General features: G+C 44.7%; 1 protein-coding gene across 1 annotated transcript in view; it reads left to right on the top strand.

Moving 5' to 3' along the window:
• Positions 1–16774, top strand: part of tenm4 (teneurin transmembrane protein 4) — a 175653-nt gene that overhangs the window by 60802 nt on the left and 98077 nt on the right. Inside the window, 3 exon segments of the mRNA XM_048264462.1 lie at positions 8811–9060; positions 11425–11499; positions 13055–13290. Coding sequence (XP_048120419.1) covers positions 8811–9060; positions 11425–11499; positions 13055–13290 — 561 coding nt within the window.

Genomic DNA, 16774 nt, shown 5'->3' with positions numbered 1-16774 from the left:
TTTCCCCGCAAAATGAGATTTCTCATTTGTGTTAAATCATCAGTGGACTAAAATGGCTAACTTGATGCAACACATACCATCAAAGCTATGCAGGATGAGCCAGTGACCTACAGAGCAGCCCAGAGTAGACAATGCAGCGCTGCTTCATACGCCCAGAGTGGATCAATCCCGCCTGTCACTGTGTCCCCACTAATGAACTGTTAATCAAAATCAAAATTCTTGGCAGGGACGTGGGCTGCTAATTGTGCCATTGTAATATTGACCTTTTTCTAAGCCCAGTGAAGTGACCTGCACGGCCTGCTTATTTATCTTATTTTGTCCATTTCACATAGTAGCAGAGTCTCTATTGTGATGTAAATGAGCAGAACTTTGCATATGATTCTCTTATATCATGGCGAATTTAGTTGACTGATGTTTTTGTTTTCTTTTTCTGTCATTCCAGCTTTATTTAATAGCTGAAATACTGATGCTCATTGTTCAGTTGCAGTTGAATTTGGGTAATTTTCGCTCCAAGAAATAGTAGAGAAGCAGTGCCCTTGTTTAAATTATTAAATAATATACCCTCGAGAACCTTTTTTATTGGTTGTAGTTTTTAGAATCATTGTCTTCAGTTGTATATTATTAGTGGTGTTATTTTTGGAAAACAAACAGCTCACCGTTTATTGCTCCCAAGCACCATACGTAATCTGAAAGTAAAGTATGCATACATTTTTTTTTTTTTAATATTTGAACATTACAGCCTTTCAAACATGGCTAGCTTCCAGCCAATTGCATGGAGTCCACAGAGAGAGAAAAGGGAGCTTTTAATAATAGATTAGACTTTGCAACTGAACCACCCAAAGGCAGGAGTTACATCAACTTAACTAGGCAGCTGCAATTACATCAAAATTCCAAAGTGCTCCAGCAGTCTGTGGCAGTCTCCACAGCGTCCAGCCCTGGTCTTATCTAATCCCATAGCATATCCACCCACGCACTGCCCCCCTCCACCCATCCCCCAATTCCTCTGCTGCAAAGGCACCTGGTCACCCGGCACTGACACCTCAGTGTGAGAGTTTTGGAGGGCTTAGGCCTCCTCCCCAACACCAAACAAAGGCCCACAGATTTGCATTCGGAGGTGGAATGGCCCTCGGGCTCAACCCAGAGGGTGCCACAGGATCCTGCCAGGGCAGGACAGCCGGCCGGGGCCCGCACCAGCCATGCGAGACACTTGTGTGGTTTCACCCAGCTGGCACTGGATGGGGTCAGTGCAGCAGCACTGCCATAGCGAGATAGCGGCTTGATTTTTGTCTGGCCTGATTGGTCCTATTAATAAAGTATTGGATGGGGGCACGTTGCCAGCGGCAGTGTTATATTGCGGTGCAGACTAGCCCTGAGAGACACCCTTTCTGTGCCCTATTCTCTCACTTCTCAACACAGACATAGAAAAACCCCTCCCTCTGCCTTTGTCTCATTCTCTCCATCACTCTCTATCATCCCTTTCTTTCTCTCTGTCTCTCTGCCCCCCCTCACTATCTCTCTCACTCTCTTTCTGTCTCTCCCTCTCTCTCTCTCATCTCAGTGAAAAGCTCCAGCTATGACATTAGCCTCCCCCCAGATGTTTCACACAGCAAAAACAAACACCTCTGATTATTTTTGCGGACAGCATGTAAACAGAAAAAATTATGCAAATCACTTTCCAAAGATTTCCACTTTCCCTCTTTTTTTTCAAAGAATTCGCCATCTTTTGACAAAGCAAGAGTCCAATTTCAGGGAAAATGTGGAACACTCTTGTTTATTCACTTACAAACTAGTCACCTAATTAGATGTGCAGGTCGACTGCAGCCTTTTAGATCAGCAGTTCTCTCAGTACTTTTTTTAAAAATAGCCAGACAGCACCAGTAGTGTTTAATTTTAGTGCAGCATTCAGGCTTCTTAAAACTTCTTGAAATCCTCCAGTTGAAATTCGTCTGAGTGGTGAGTGTCTACTCTCCAAATAACACATTTTTACCAGAAGAGGTCCTCAAGATTTGGCTTTTCATGTCAGCTCTTGATTTTAATGAATAGGTTTCTTCATCTTTATACCAGACCGTCATGACTTCAGAGTGGTGAAGTACATTAATTAATATTTCCATACTCTGATCCTTCAGTTTAAAATTTCCCCTGCTTTCTCTTATCCTATCACTTTTATGTGATCGTTTTTGACAGCGGTCAGATTTGTGTGTGCTTTTTCATGTCTCGATTTTAATGGGTAGGCTTGTTAATATTCATATCAGATTGTCACCAGGGTTCAACAGCATATCTAAGTGGTTAAGTAGAGTAATTAACACATCCATATGGCAGGTTCCCTCTTCAAATGTCACACTCACCTCCACTCTTTCTATTTTTATGGTTGTTTTTTTCTCGTGCATACTTTTTGTATGTTTGTGTTCTTCTATGCTGGACAGGGTCCTCCATATTCCCTTCGCCGAGCGTTACAAGCATTCTCATACTGGAATAGTCCCCAGTGGCACTGTATGGTTCATGCAATTACCTGTCAAGTTTCCCCGTGCTTGCAGGATCTCCACTCCATTCTCACCGTGTCAGGAAATTAAATGAGTACATTAAGGCATTTTGACGGTGTTGTGACAGGGTTCTCCTCTGCTCCCTTAATCTGAGCCTGAACATTCTTGATGTGACAAAATGGAGAGAGAGAGAGAGAAGGAAAAAGGAAGGAGAGAAAGAGAGGGAGAAAAAAAGACAGGAGGCTAAGAAAATCGAGGAGAGCTGAGGAATAGAAGACAGGGATTTTTTGCATGCAGTTTTTTTTTTTTTTTTTTTTTGTATTCACACGTGCACATAGTCATGTAGATGTGGAGCGCTGAGCAGGGTAAAAACCTCAGCAAAAAAGCCCGTGAACGTGTCACTGTACTATTTGCCACACTTCTCAGACTGCAGCAGAGAAATCACACTGGAGGACATAGAAAGTTTTTCAGCCCTAACCTGTGTGACTCAAAAGAAAACACTTTTCTTTTTTGCATGCCGTAAATATAGGATTTGTTGTTCACTGTTCACTGCATCAGTAAAGCAGAATGTGCAGACTCAAACTCATTCTTTCCCAGAGGGAGCTCTGCACTCCCCCTAATTAATTGGCCCTCAATATATTTGCCATCCTGAAATAATGAAAAATAGTGAAAGTGATGCCTTAAGAAAGGTATTCATGGCTATTTTTAATCTTTAAAGCTTCCAGTTGTATTTTTGTTTTTGACACACGCATTTGCACTTCCAGGGATGCTACAAACATCCCTGTTTGTTTCCCCCCCCCCCTCCATTTTCAAAAGAGGAACCCCCAACACACATCTCACAAGCCCACCCCTCCACCCTTCCTCCCTCCCCTGCGTTCCCATGCGGTTGATGAGTCTGCTCGCTGAAGCCTGCGGCCTCCTTTGTGGAGCATGTGCTCCACCGTGGCCCTCGGCTTTCTCTCAGGGCTGCCCCCTTCGTCCTGGGGAGGACGCCAGTGTGAGGAGAAGACACCCTGCTGAGCCCCAGATCTTAAACACCAAAAATGCCCCCCCACACACTTTCCTTTGCTCTGGTCCCCACACCTCCCCTCTCCTTCGTCTTAGCATCTTTTAATACATATCAGCATGTGGCCAGGGCCACCACTGGCTACTAATGCAGTATGGATCTGTGGTGAAAGGGCAAGAACAACACCGCCACCTTTGCAGCTGACCAAGCAAGAATGGAGATTCTCGGGTTAAAGAAGGCTTGGTGAGAAGAGGGGAGGACAAAAACACACACACACACACACACACACACACACACACACACACACACACACACACACACATAAACAGGCGACTCAGGGACTCTGCTGTGACTGCTGTGCTTCTGTATCCAGATAAGTCAGGCTCCACTGGAACTGCCTAATCAGACTCCCTGTCAGAATGAGGGAGGAAAATGTGGTTGAAAGGAGGTCATCCCCGAATGTGATCCACCGCTCAAGACATCTGAGAGATGAGTTTTTTCCGCCTGCGGAACATCTTAATGAGCAGCACGTGGTACTATTTTTCATCACATGGAAGGAGAGTACGAAATCTTGAGTTTCTGCTTCGGAGTTTGGGGCCCAGTGTCCGTGCAGTTACATTTCCTGCCTTCTTCAGTGCAGCTGCCTCCCTTAACACTGGCCCTATGTGTTTCTGAAGCAAGACTTAAGTGGTCAGTAGTTTTCTCCTGTCACTCAATTATAAAGTACATGCACACCCTCGCAGTGCTGCAATACCACTGCAATGTCGCCTACTCAAGCTTTTACAGAGATGTCAACTGTCAAGGTTACCATTTTAAATTTGTATATATAAAGTTGGCCTCCATGCCTTAAAGAAAAAAGAAATAACACACTGCCATTTTGGAGAGCAACAGGAAGTCCACACTAAGTCTTTACATTGACAAGCTGCTAGCAAGAAAGTGTGTCTGAAAAAAAAGGAAAATTGCCCTTGTCAGTGTGTGTCCACCAGGCTCATTTTTTACTCATTTCTGTTATTGAGTCCCACAAGAGACAATATCTCAGACAAAGTACGGTTCAGTCGCCAATTTACTGCTATTTTATTTGATTGACTGCTCTTAATATGACATGGCACAATAAGACTGATTGAAGTCTCATTGATTCTAACAAGCCTCTTGATACCGCTGCCTTGTTGCAGCAGTAATAGTGGCATCCCCACTGTAGAACACATTGCTGTGAGGCCTTACCCCTTGTTCACTGTGCTAACTCTCAAATGAATCTTGTAAAGACAGCTTGTAGTCCCACATGGTGTGCTCTCCTCAGGTCTTTTCTAATGACTGGTAAAAACACCTCCAGCTGTTCAGGGGATCAGCCATAGAAGGTGTCACCACAGTGGTCTTTGGTGCGCGTATAGACAAATGCTGCACAGAAGCGAGGTTTGTGTAGCTAGCTCTATTTTTAGCCCCCTGATGGTGGGTCGGTGGCAGTAGGCAGGATTTTTTTTAATGATCTGTCTAGCTGGTTGATGGCTTTTGATTAATTCCATATCGAGCCATTCGCCCCTGGATGCTTTGATCTGCTGTCCAGGGCATACTGTAGTTCTCCACCACATCAGGCGGGAGCGTGCACAAGGCTGATTTTTATCCGCTTCACAAATGGCAGCCCCATGTTTGGCACCAGGGCAAACACGCACATCTCCAACGATTGTGGATTTCAGCATCGACAGCATTCACACACACACACACACACACACACACACACACACGCACACACACGCACTAATGTGTACACTCCTGTGTCTTTAGAAAACTGCTAAAAAAGGTTACAATACAATAGCTACTTTACTGATCCCTGTTCTTGCTGTTCAATTATTCATGGATATGAATCAATTTTGTGTTTGAGTTTGATGGATCGGTATCTTCCATTGGTTAACTAAGACGGCCAAGGGAACCCGATTTTCCTTGGAGATTGCCTTCAGACAGCCTTAATGGCCGATTGACGCCTTCAAGTATTGAGCTGAAGAGGAGATGTTCCTTTAATATGTTTGCCAAAGCCATTGGCTATGAAGAAGGGGATTTTTGGAGAATAGATGCAAGTAAACAAGGGCAATAAAATGTTTAGACTTTCATATTGAATTAAGGCTGAGGAATCAGACCCACGTCAGTATGTCTATTGATATATCTGAGGAGCAACCTGAACTTTTAGTAAATAACACTTTAAGTAATAAGGTGCATCTAGCAATGTGATTTTGTAAAGTGCCTCAACATTGTTCAGTTCCAACAATATCTTCTCTGATACAACAAAACAAAACGATTTGAAAGGAATTAGTTTGTGTCAGATTTTATATTTCAGCCTCACCCACCCTCTCTTTCATGGCCACACAATAATCTTTCATGCCCACTTTTGAAATCTTGTCTGTGAACCAGATCAATATTTTACCTTTTCTTGATTATGGTGAATCACTCTTGCTGAATCATTGCTTCTGTTCCTGTGACAAGGCTGCATGCCTACTGTTTCAAGGACTCTGAAGAATCTCCTCTGGCTCTATGGTTTTCCATTAAGGGAAAGCTCTTACCCTTGGAGTCTGCATCAGTTCCTCAGTTGTTGTGGCTACTGCTGTTGCCACCACAGAACAGGAAGCTTGGGTTATTGCGGACGTGTCCTGAAAACCCAACTCAAAAGTTTATGTGAGATACAGTTTCAGTCGCAAAGAAATAAGTAATTAAATGTGTTCTTTTTAAAAAAAAAAAAAAAAATCTGACTTGTAACGTCTTTGTAATTTTACCTTTCCAATTGTATTGTTGTAAAGTTACCTTAAAAGTAGCATCTACTTTTGGCAGGCAAAAAACAAAAACTACCTTTAGAATCACAGAATATCTGTTGTAACACAGTTCAAGGATCAGACAAAATTTTCAACACTCTTAACACATTTTGAATTGTTACTTGATGACTGAAATGTCTTTATCAATGTATAATTGATAAATGGCCAGTGGTGTCAGGAATTATTCATTATATTTGTCAAAATGAAAGGGAAGGGTGGAAATAGGGCTTCTCCTTCACCTCACTCGTGGACATCATGGTTGTTTACTTCATCGAGGTTCTCTGAATGTTAGGCCTCAGAGTAATCACCAGGGCAGACTTGTCGGTGAAAGCGCCTTTTCGCACTGAACCATCTGTCACCGGTGCCTGACAAATGATCCAGAGCTGGCACCCAAAATGAAAGGGAATGAAAAAGCAACCCAAATTCGGTACAGGAAGAAGCACATCCTCTGATGACTGCCCGTGACTGCAATCCTGACTGCATTCTGTAAAGGAGCAAACTCCAGGTTGTGTCTGTGGGTGAAAATCAGCATCTGCTAACAGCCAGTAAGGTTAAACGGAGATTTAGCAAGCCTCCCTTGTGTGCAAGGACAAGAGAGGTGAAGTGCTTTTCACACATTAGTTGGTGACTTGTACTTTGTTTTCCACGCTTGCATACCTATGGGACACTGAGCTGTTTTATAGTGGGTATCTAACATGCTGTCCTCATGCAGGCATACATATGCAATGCCTTGGGAGAAAAAAAAGAAATATTACTTTGAACAAGCTGTCCTTTTCATTTCTCTGCTCCGTGATGAAGGTCTTATTGTGCCTGACCTTGTTCTAACACAGTTTGCTGTTGTGTTGCACACTTGCACATTGTTGTTGAATTGTGATTTGGTGAGAATAGGGGGGGTTAAAAAATAAATAAAAACTTGTAGTGATTGAAGTTTGCTGTTGTATTGAGGGGAGAGAGAACGAACCCTTACTGATATTGTCATTCCACTCCAGTTGCTAAGAGGTGGGCATGAGGGGTGGAATGAGACAGTGTAAATACAAGCACATAGTTTGACACCTCAAGATCGGTGCACTTCTTGCTTCACACGCTTTCTGTAAATAAGCAATTTATTGTGGCTACCTGTGAAATAAAGTGTGTGTGTGTGGGATGGGGGGGATTGAAGTGTGTGTAGGGGAGATGAGCATGAAGAGGGAGCCACTTTGTCTGTGAAGGCACACAGGCAGGGAGCTCATTGATTGATTAATGGGCAGGCAGATATGGAAATTAATGGATAGGCAGGCAGCGAGAACACTGGCTCTTTATCTCACGTTAAGCAGGGAGTATCAGATTTGTGCGCCATGACCACTGGGTACAGTCTGATCCTTCATATCTTGTGTCTGATGCCTGCGAAGTCCCATGACGCATAGTGACAGCTGAAGACTAAAACACAGAAGGAAGCGAACAGCGCAAATGTAGGAATTCACTCGGCAGACAAACAATGCTCCGCAAAAGTACTTGATCTTGGGGAGTGAATTTCAAAGCAGCCTGACTGCAGTAATTCTATATGGCTGCTAATGACAGATCGTCACAGGTGCAGATTACTGTTTGTGAGAATATACCTGACGGAAATGACACGTCCCATTCAAGTATTTTTTGTCTTTCTTTCACCAAAAGGCAACAGAAAGCATTTAGCCAAGTGCTGACAGACTAGGGCCGGGCAAAGGAGCAGAGTGTCTGTATAGTGCACCCACCATCTCTCTTTGCCTCTCTCTCTCTCTCTCTCTCTCTCTGTTCTCTCTCTGTGTTCTCTCTTGTCTGTCACTGTGCCTTTCACTTTTTCTTTTGTCCTCCACACACACACACACACACTCTCTCTCTCTCTCTCTCTCTCTCTCTCTCTCTCTCTCTCTCTCTTTTCATTGCTCCCTCTGTCTCATTATCGTTCTGTCTCTCTCCCACTGTATCTTTCTCTTTCTCCCCCATCCCGTCTCTCTGTCTATATACAGACAGCAAATTGCGTAGATGTCTGCTTGAGTGTTTATTGTACAGCCAGCATGAGGCATTTTGAGTTAGCGCGCTAATGTGTTCAGAGTTAATCCTCCTGATTCCATCAGGACCATGTAACAAAAGACAAGGCATCCACTGGAAGAGCGGCACACACACACACACACACACATACACACACACAGAGATGCACTCACACAAACAAACACACACAAATACTTTAACACACATTTTCATGCCAACTATGTTTCAGTGCATTCTGGGGTTTCATTCTGAGTTTGCATACTAAAGTCAAAGAGGGTTGTAATCAAGGATCTCTGCCAAAGCTGTCCCAGTCAAACGCCCTGCATGTCAAGTAACTGATATCAATTATTGTGTAGATTTTAAATCCTCTTTGAGAACTTCAAATTGGCTTTACACGAAAGCTCAAAATGTTTTACACTATCGCAGATGATGAATGATACATTTAGCTCATCTCCTGTCATGTTTTTTTTTACATTTCACTTATCTCTTGCTCAACATATCCTCTTTCCATTTCCTCCCTGTCAGACGGCACTTTCCAGAACCACTCCCGCCTGCGGACGCCACCTGTGCCCCTGTCGCACTCCCACTCGCCCGGCCAGCAGCACCATGCCACCTCGGTGAACTCGCTGAACCGGGACAACTACACGCCACGCAGCAACCCCAGCCCTGCGCCCACTGACAGCTCTGTGCCCCCCGAGGGCCCAGGCAGTGCCCAGGACTCGGGCAGTGCCCAGGACAACTGGCTGCTCAACAGCAACATTCCCCTAGAGACCAGGTACGTCCAAAAAAAAAAAGGGAAAACTAATTGTGGGATTTTTTTTTAAGTGGGTTTTTGTTTATCCATCTTAACAAAACCAAAAAATGTGTGCCAGGTATGCCCTCATTGCACCCCTTTTGTATCCACTCAGATAGCATGCTGCATTTGCCTCGGCTTCAAATGCTATCTGAGCGCCAAGAAGGCGTTTGGCTTTTTGGGCTTTGAATGCATAAGGGTGGTTAGAATGGAACTATTTTCTGAGGGCATGTGTACTGGAGTAAAGGTTCTCCCAGGAGCCACAGTTGATCTTTTCAGCGCAGATTTGACTCTGGTACTTCCCCAGTGCCGGTGTTTTTAGCTCGTTTGCTTGTTAAGGATAAGTGTAGAGGACTGGCTTGACAGACGCGCCGGTCAACATGCACTTGGAAATGTGAACCGCGATGAAACAAGAGAAAAGGATTGTGTTCGGGCTCATCTGGAAAAGCCTGTGATTTTGACAACGCGGGTGGCCTCCGGGGTTAGTTTTCGTTTTCATCCGTGAGATTGCTGTCGAGTCGGCACAACAGACTCCGAGCTCATGCACCTAAAAGGGGCCAGCCCACACCTCCTCCTCCTCTTCCTTCCTCTCATCCTCCTCTTCTTTCTTGTCCTCCTCATCTCCTCCAAGTCTTTTTCAGAGGCTTCATTTTTTCCCCATCAATCCGCCGCTGTTCAATTTGCTAGCGTTGCCTCGCAGTCCGAGGCCCTCGTGTGAAGGGTATCCATCAACTGATATTCCTGCTGTAGGGCTGCGTCGCTCCGCTCTTCGTCTTGCTCAGGGCAATCAGCACTGTCAAGCCCTCAGGGAAGTCGACTAAAGCTGCACACTAATGCACAGATCGCCAGCATTTCCATGCAATGAAAAGAATCCTTGGAAAAGTAAGATAGACTTATCGTCTGCCTGGCAAGGTTTGCTGTTTTAAAACAGGCTTTAATGTACTCTGTGTCTATTTAAAGTGTATGTTGTAATGTAAACTGACAAGATAAGAAGAAACCCCCTTATTTATTTATGAATACATACACACAAAAAAACTTCTTTCTGAAGTGACTCATCAGGTGTTTCTTTGGGACTTACACTGACAAGGGAGTTGAGGCGTTACTTTGGCAGGTTGTTATGACAGCCACAGTAAAGCTTGGCTGTCTGGTTCGTCAGTGCGACCAGCATTGTTTGACGGTCCATTCAACGGGAAAATGAATGTTAATTTCAGTTTGTGGAGAATTGCACGGTGGCATAATGACTGATTAAACACTCCCCCCCCCCCCTCCCCCTTCGAAGTTAATCTCTCCCAGGTATTCCCAGCAGAGGCGCAAAACAGATGGTGGAGTGAGGAGAATTTAAAGCAAGAGCAGACTCCAAATCGAACCCGTATAAATCCGCTCTGTCTGCACGCCTCAGACCGGAACCAAAAAAACAATCTATTATTTCAATTCTTCTGACAAAATTGGAGCCATTAGGAATCTCCACCAGGGCGATGACACCTGGCCTGTCATCTGGGCGGTTAATAGCCTTATAATGGCCCTTTCCTCCCTTTCATGTGGACTGTGGAGTGCTATGAAGCAGCTAAATCTTTGGGAGTGTGGGCCCTCTCTGAGTGTCTTGGGAGATAAACCAGCAGAGGAGTCTCCTGCCCCCTCCCTTCCCTTCCCTTTTCTCTCTCTCTCCATCTCTCTCTCTCTCTCTCCATCTCTACTTGTCCTCCTTGGCTACTAGGCTCACTGCGCCTCACTACTCCGTCGTTTTAAAGATTTAATACTGCTCCCGGTTGAACGTTTTTTTTTTTTGTGTGTGTGTGCGTCAGACATGCTATTTCTCCACAACATTCACTTAAAAGAAAAAAAAGGAATAAAATTGGAGCAGAAATCAAGCCTTTTCTCTTGCTGAATCCACATGTTCAGCCTGCCTGTTTGCATGTTGACCCTCCATGCCTTTTCTCTTTGCATTACGCTGGCCTTCCCTTATGGAACTGCCCTCATGGGGGAGACTAAGGGCTGCTCGCTGTTATACGCCAGCACACAAAATGGCACGCAAAAGTTTGTCCAGGGAGACTTGCATCTGCATATTTATAGGCAACAATATGCTTCAAGATATGACTTCCATCAGAAGCCACAGCCATAAAGCAGGACTTATGTACTCTGCTCTACAGTCTTTGAGGGATTTTGTCGCTTAAAGGGAAAAAAAATAGATATTTTCTAATCTTTACTGTCATGTTTCTACAAGCACAAGTGCTTGTAGTGTCTTACTGTGTTCTCTTGCACTTGCCAAAGCCTCCTTTAAACTGATCTGTGTGAGTAAAAAAAACCCAACTGCATTGTTTTTGTCCAACCACCATCATCCCCCTGAAGGAGCCAGAATACTCTAATGTTTATCAGAGAAGAGCAAGACGCATGCAGAGATGGGCAGGGCTCATACAGTACCAGGTAGGGCTGACTGACCAGCGCTGGGGAGCAGCACAAGGGGACCTTTCCACTGTTTTATGTCACTAAACTCTCAAGTCTCTGTTTCCATAAGGGGCTCGTCTTTTCTCTCTCTGTGGCTCTCTGGGTGCCGTCGCCCATGCTGTCTTTCTTTCTCCAATTTGTTGCTGTGTGTGTGTGTGTGTGTGTTTGTGTGTGTGTTTGATGTGTTGTGTGGTGTTGTGTTGTGTTTATTCCTCATTTATTTTTCTCTGGTGGTGGAGGTGTGTTTGTTTGTTGTCTGTGTCTACATCTCTTGCCCCCCCTCCTCCACACGCATGACTCACTCACTGCTCCATCTCCATCTCTCCATCTGTATGTAGAAACATTGCAAAGCAGACATTCCTTGAGACTTTGCAGGACAACTTGATTGAGATGGACATTCTGGCGGCGGCGCGCCACGATGGCTCTGACGGGCGACGTGGTAACGCCCTCGTCCCCTTCCAAACCCCACACACACCGGAAAAAGGCCCGCCCACCTGTCGTGTATACCCACTGAGGCTCTGCTGCTTTGCCATGCTGCACGTCCGTCTTCTCTCTGTCACGTCCTCCATGTCTCATTTGTCCTCGTCCCACCGAGTGCATAGAGATTTCCAAGTTGTGTGTTTTTCTCCTGTAGCGCTATTGGATCACCATTACTGACAAACCGTGTCTTTTTTTTTTCTCTTCTTTTTCTTCTGTGCTGCTCATCTTGTTAACACACTAACACCTTCCCCTTCCCTCTGCACCTTCCCCCTGTACAGAAATGCTGTCTTAATGAGATTTAGCACTTTCGATGACACCAATCATTGTGGCATTGAGGTGTCTGTGCCATCATGACATGAAGGTAAAATGTCACTGTTCCAGAGGTGGTAGAAAAACATGCTGTTTTAAAACAGCTCTTCCTATTATATAAACCATCTGAAAGACGCCTTGCACTCAGAAATATATGGGGCGCTGTACCTTAATGCCCAGCAGAATTCTTTCTTTTTAAGCCCTGCCTAACCCTTCATGGGTGAATAATTACCCCTTTAACACATACATTTGCTATAAATATCCAGCTTTCCCACTCCCCAACAACTAACAGCACAGACTCAAATTAACAGGGATCTGGCGTGGTCACTCGTGCTGTAAATTAAATTTGATATCGATTCACGATTGTGATAGTGCCAGCCCACTCTGCTGGAGTGTTTTTCGGTTCACCAGCATAAAGGGTGTCTATGGCAACAGATTTCTTCTTTTTTTTTCTTCAAAAAAAGTGCTTAGAGCCAGCATTACTGAACAGTGCAAGGGACTGTGTGCACTCTCTGTATTACAAATGAGAAGGAAGACACACTTTCTCACACTCTCTTACACACACACACACACACACACACACACACACACACACACACACACACACACACACACACACACACACACACACACACACACACACACACATATACAAATACAAAAAAAATAAATAAGCAAGCTAGATCTTGGAGAAAGCCTTGGGTTCTGTTGTTTTCTTCTCTCTCTCCCCCCGTCTTGTCCCCAGGCACTTCCTGTTCAAGCCCGGTGGGACCTCGCCCATGTACTGCACAACGTCGCCGGGCTACCCGCTGACCTCCAGCACGGTCTACTCGCCCCCGCCACGGCCGCTCCCCCGGAGCACCTTCTCGCGGCCGGCCTTCAGTCTGAAGAAGCCCTACAAGCACTGCAACTGGAAGTGCGCCGCCCTCAGCGCCATCCTCATCTCAGTCACCCTCGTCTTTCTCCTGGCCTACTTCATCGGTCAGTATACCTTCGGGAGACTTTTATTCGGTCGCTTTTCTTTTACTTTTCTCTCTTTTTTTGTGCTTTCTCGTTCTCTCTATCACCCCCAGCCCCCCCCCCCTTTTCTGTCTCTATGGTGAATTCTATATCTTTTTTTGATCTATGTCTGTCTCTTCCCATTCCTATTACCGTATTTTCCGGAGTATAAGTCGCACCAGTCAAAAAATGTGTCATTAAGAGGGAAAAAAACATATATATAAATATATATATGTTGCACCTGAGTCGCAGGACCAGCCAAACTATGAAAAAAAGTGCCACTTATAGTCTGGAAAATACGCTATTTCTCTTTCTTTCTTTCTCTTCCTTTCATCTGCCTCTCTCTTCTAAGGCTTTGTTCGGTCCTCTTGTGTCATTTGGTGAGGGCTCGGTCCCTGATAGGATCTCTAATTGAAATTTGAATATATGATTTCATGCGTATGGAAGTGTGACTTATGCATGACGGTGTTCAGATGAGGTCACCAGTGCTGTATGAGCCTTAGAATGGAGCTGTCCATCTGTGGAGGATGGAACTGGTTTTTAGCATCAATCTTATCCCACGGTTTCTTTTTGCAGGCCCTCTGATTGGGGATAAGATCATCCATTTCATCCATTCATCACTTTGTTATATTGTTGGATTGCATTACACTGGTTAAAAAACAAGTCCCTGCCCTTGTGAGCTAGCTTCAGATACCCCACAAATAAAGATATGTTTTTTTTTTTTTTTGCGTTTTCTGAAAATCAAATCAGGCAGGGCTGACTGTGGTTCCGCCACATGCACTAAACTTTATCATATGCTTTTGGCTGTACAGTTGACAATATAGTATACCTGTTTAGCATATAAATGGATACATCATTAAATTTAATCTTGTGCTTTTATGGAGCCAAAAAAACATGGAGGGAGAAGAAGTAATTTATTCCTACTGATTCGAAGGAGATGCTGGCAGGTGCTTTCCACTGCAGACTCCATCAGAGAGATAAATGGCCTCACCAAGGCATCACAAGACTGTTGGGATAAACATAAATTGTAACTGTATTAGGAATATGTATCCGTGCCCTCTGGCTAAACAACGATTTGGTGGTTTTGAAGCTGGAGTTGCAGTCCGCTGCCAGCCATTAACATCATCGGATGGGAGGAAAGGGATGCTGTGCTGGTGTATTAAGACAATGAGGATGATCTGCCCGGAACTGTGCTTAAACTCGGAGCGTAGGAAATGCACTAGGGCTGCATGCAGTCTAGTTTCGCTCTAAATACCCCGCTATCTTTGACCTCGCTGGGGGAGACTGATAGTCTACTAGGCCGACGTGGCTTAATCACTTCATGTAATTACCTCCCCCCCAAAAAAAGAAATCAGACCATCTCCCCATGGCACCTGAAGTAAACATGTCAAGAGAGAGAGAGAGAGATGAAAAATCTCACCTCACCCGGCGATCTAGATCTCGCAATCAGGAACAAGGGCCCGTGTTTTTTAATTAAAATCTGATGAGAAAATATATTTAATTTCAAGTGCAATTAATTATCCTGGTTCATTATTGGAGGCTCTGACTGCGTTGTCTAATAAACCCAATTAAACCCTGTGACAGATGTTTTGACTTTTCGGTGCACTCGTCTCCCCTTTCGAGCGAAATGGCACACTCAAGAGGGACAGCAGGAGGAGGATGGCGTGATGGCCAAATGGGCCTTTCTCTCAGCGGTGGGCACTGTCATTTGGATGTTCATTACAAGCGCCCCTTCTGGAGGTCATCAGTGTCCCCCTGTGTTTCGGTCGCCCCCTCTGCAGCCCAAGGAGGGTTGGAGAGATTGCATCTCAGTACACCTCTTCAGACTCGACTCTTTCTCTCCACACTGGGGGGCCACTGCAGCACGTAGCACACTAGTTAGGTAGAGCGTAGCCTACATAGCACACTAGTTAGGTAGCGCGTAGCCTACATAGCACACTAGTTAGGTAGAGCGTAGCCTACATGGCACACTAATTAGGTAGATTGTAGCCTACATAGCACACTAGTTAGGTAGAGCGTAGCCTACATAGCACACTAGTTAGGTAGATTGTAGCTGACATCCACTCATTTACTTTTAATGGTTTGCGAAATCCCATGTTCAAACCTCCCATTCAGTGAAGAAGTCTTTATTTAAGGGTGTTTACTTGTTTTAACCAGCACATCAGATCTTTTACATTTGCCTCAGGGAGTTATCTGAGCCAAGCTCTATAATAATAATTATAATAACCTTTAATTAGCCGGGCTAATCACTTTGGAAACAAATCACTTTCTAGTGAAGATTAGGCCAACAAGGGCGCACCCAAATGGGGGGAAAAACAGCTACATGTACAGACGCAGACATCTAGCAGTGTTTTAGTGTCTCTTTTACATTTTATACAGAGCTTTTATGGCTACTGAATGGGCCCAAAGGTGGACGATGATGGTTGCTCTGGACATTTTGATCTACAGCGACTCCTGTTTCTCTCACCTATTTCAGTTTTATGACATTAATGTCACTTGGGCGCTGACCCCAGTCTGCCTCAGACTGCCGCGGTCTTTTGACATGCGCACACACACCCTTTTTCATCTGCACCTCCACCAACAGGCCCACTGGGGCCCCAAGCATGACTATTGACAAGGACTTAAACCGTAGTCATTGATTAATTGATTGATTTCCCTGCCATTGACTTACTGCTCGAGGGGGAGATGAAATGGCACCCTGCAGACTCCGCACAAAAGGGATTTCAGGAGTGTCTTGCCTTCATTGTAAATGCTTGCTCCCTAGGACACATAGGGACTGTAATGGGAAAAATGCTGATGTGATCCGGGTAGGAGCTTTGTGATATTACACTGAAAGCACAGTAGATCTAAGAGAGAGTCTGGAGGGCTTCTCATGCACTGACAATCTTGACCTGTAAAGAAGGCTGTTTTGTTTGCTTTTGTGTATTCCTAAAAGAGTGCCTGAAATGCCTGTCCATGATCAGGGGTGGATTCTGCCTTTGCTGTGATTCAGCATAAACAGTAAAACGTAAAAAAGGCAGAGGTAGGAAGGAAGCTGTGATGTGTGTGTGTGTGTGTGTGTGTGTGTAGAGCAGGGAATTAACTGCCCTCTACTGAATACAGCATAGTCTTGAAATGCCTCGTTTTCACACTGTTTTGGGAAAAAGCTCAGGTGATTATCTCTAGGGTTGCTCTTAGCAGCCAGTGTGTTTGTATATATGTGTGTGTGTGTACTTGAGCATTTCTGAGTTTTGGTGTGATAATTTAAAACTTTAAGGTGATTATTTAAAACTTGTTTGTATAGATAGGTGTTTATAAGACCCTGTGTGTGTGTGTGTGTGTGTGTGTGTGTGTTATAAGGTCCCAGGGAGTGTGTGTGTGTAGATAGGTGCTTATAGGGCTTCAGGGTGTGTGTATGGGGGCATAGGTGCTTATAAGGTTCCAGTGTGTGTGTGTGTGTGTGTTGGCTTCAGGGGGCGTAGTGTGC

Source organism: Alosa alosa, chromosome 15 (genome assembly GCF_017589495.1).
Source record: "Alosa alosa isolate M-15738 ecotype Scorff River chromosome 15, AALO_Geno_1.1, whole genome shotgun sequence".
NCBI classification, from domain to species: domain Eukaryota; kingdom Metazoa; phylum Chordata; class Actinopteri; order Clupeiformes; family Clupeidae; genus Alosa; species Alosa alosa.
The sequence above is the reverse complement of the archived record's forward strand: the minus strand, read 5'-3'. Positions and strand labels throughout refer to the sequence as shown.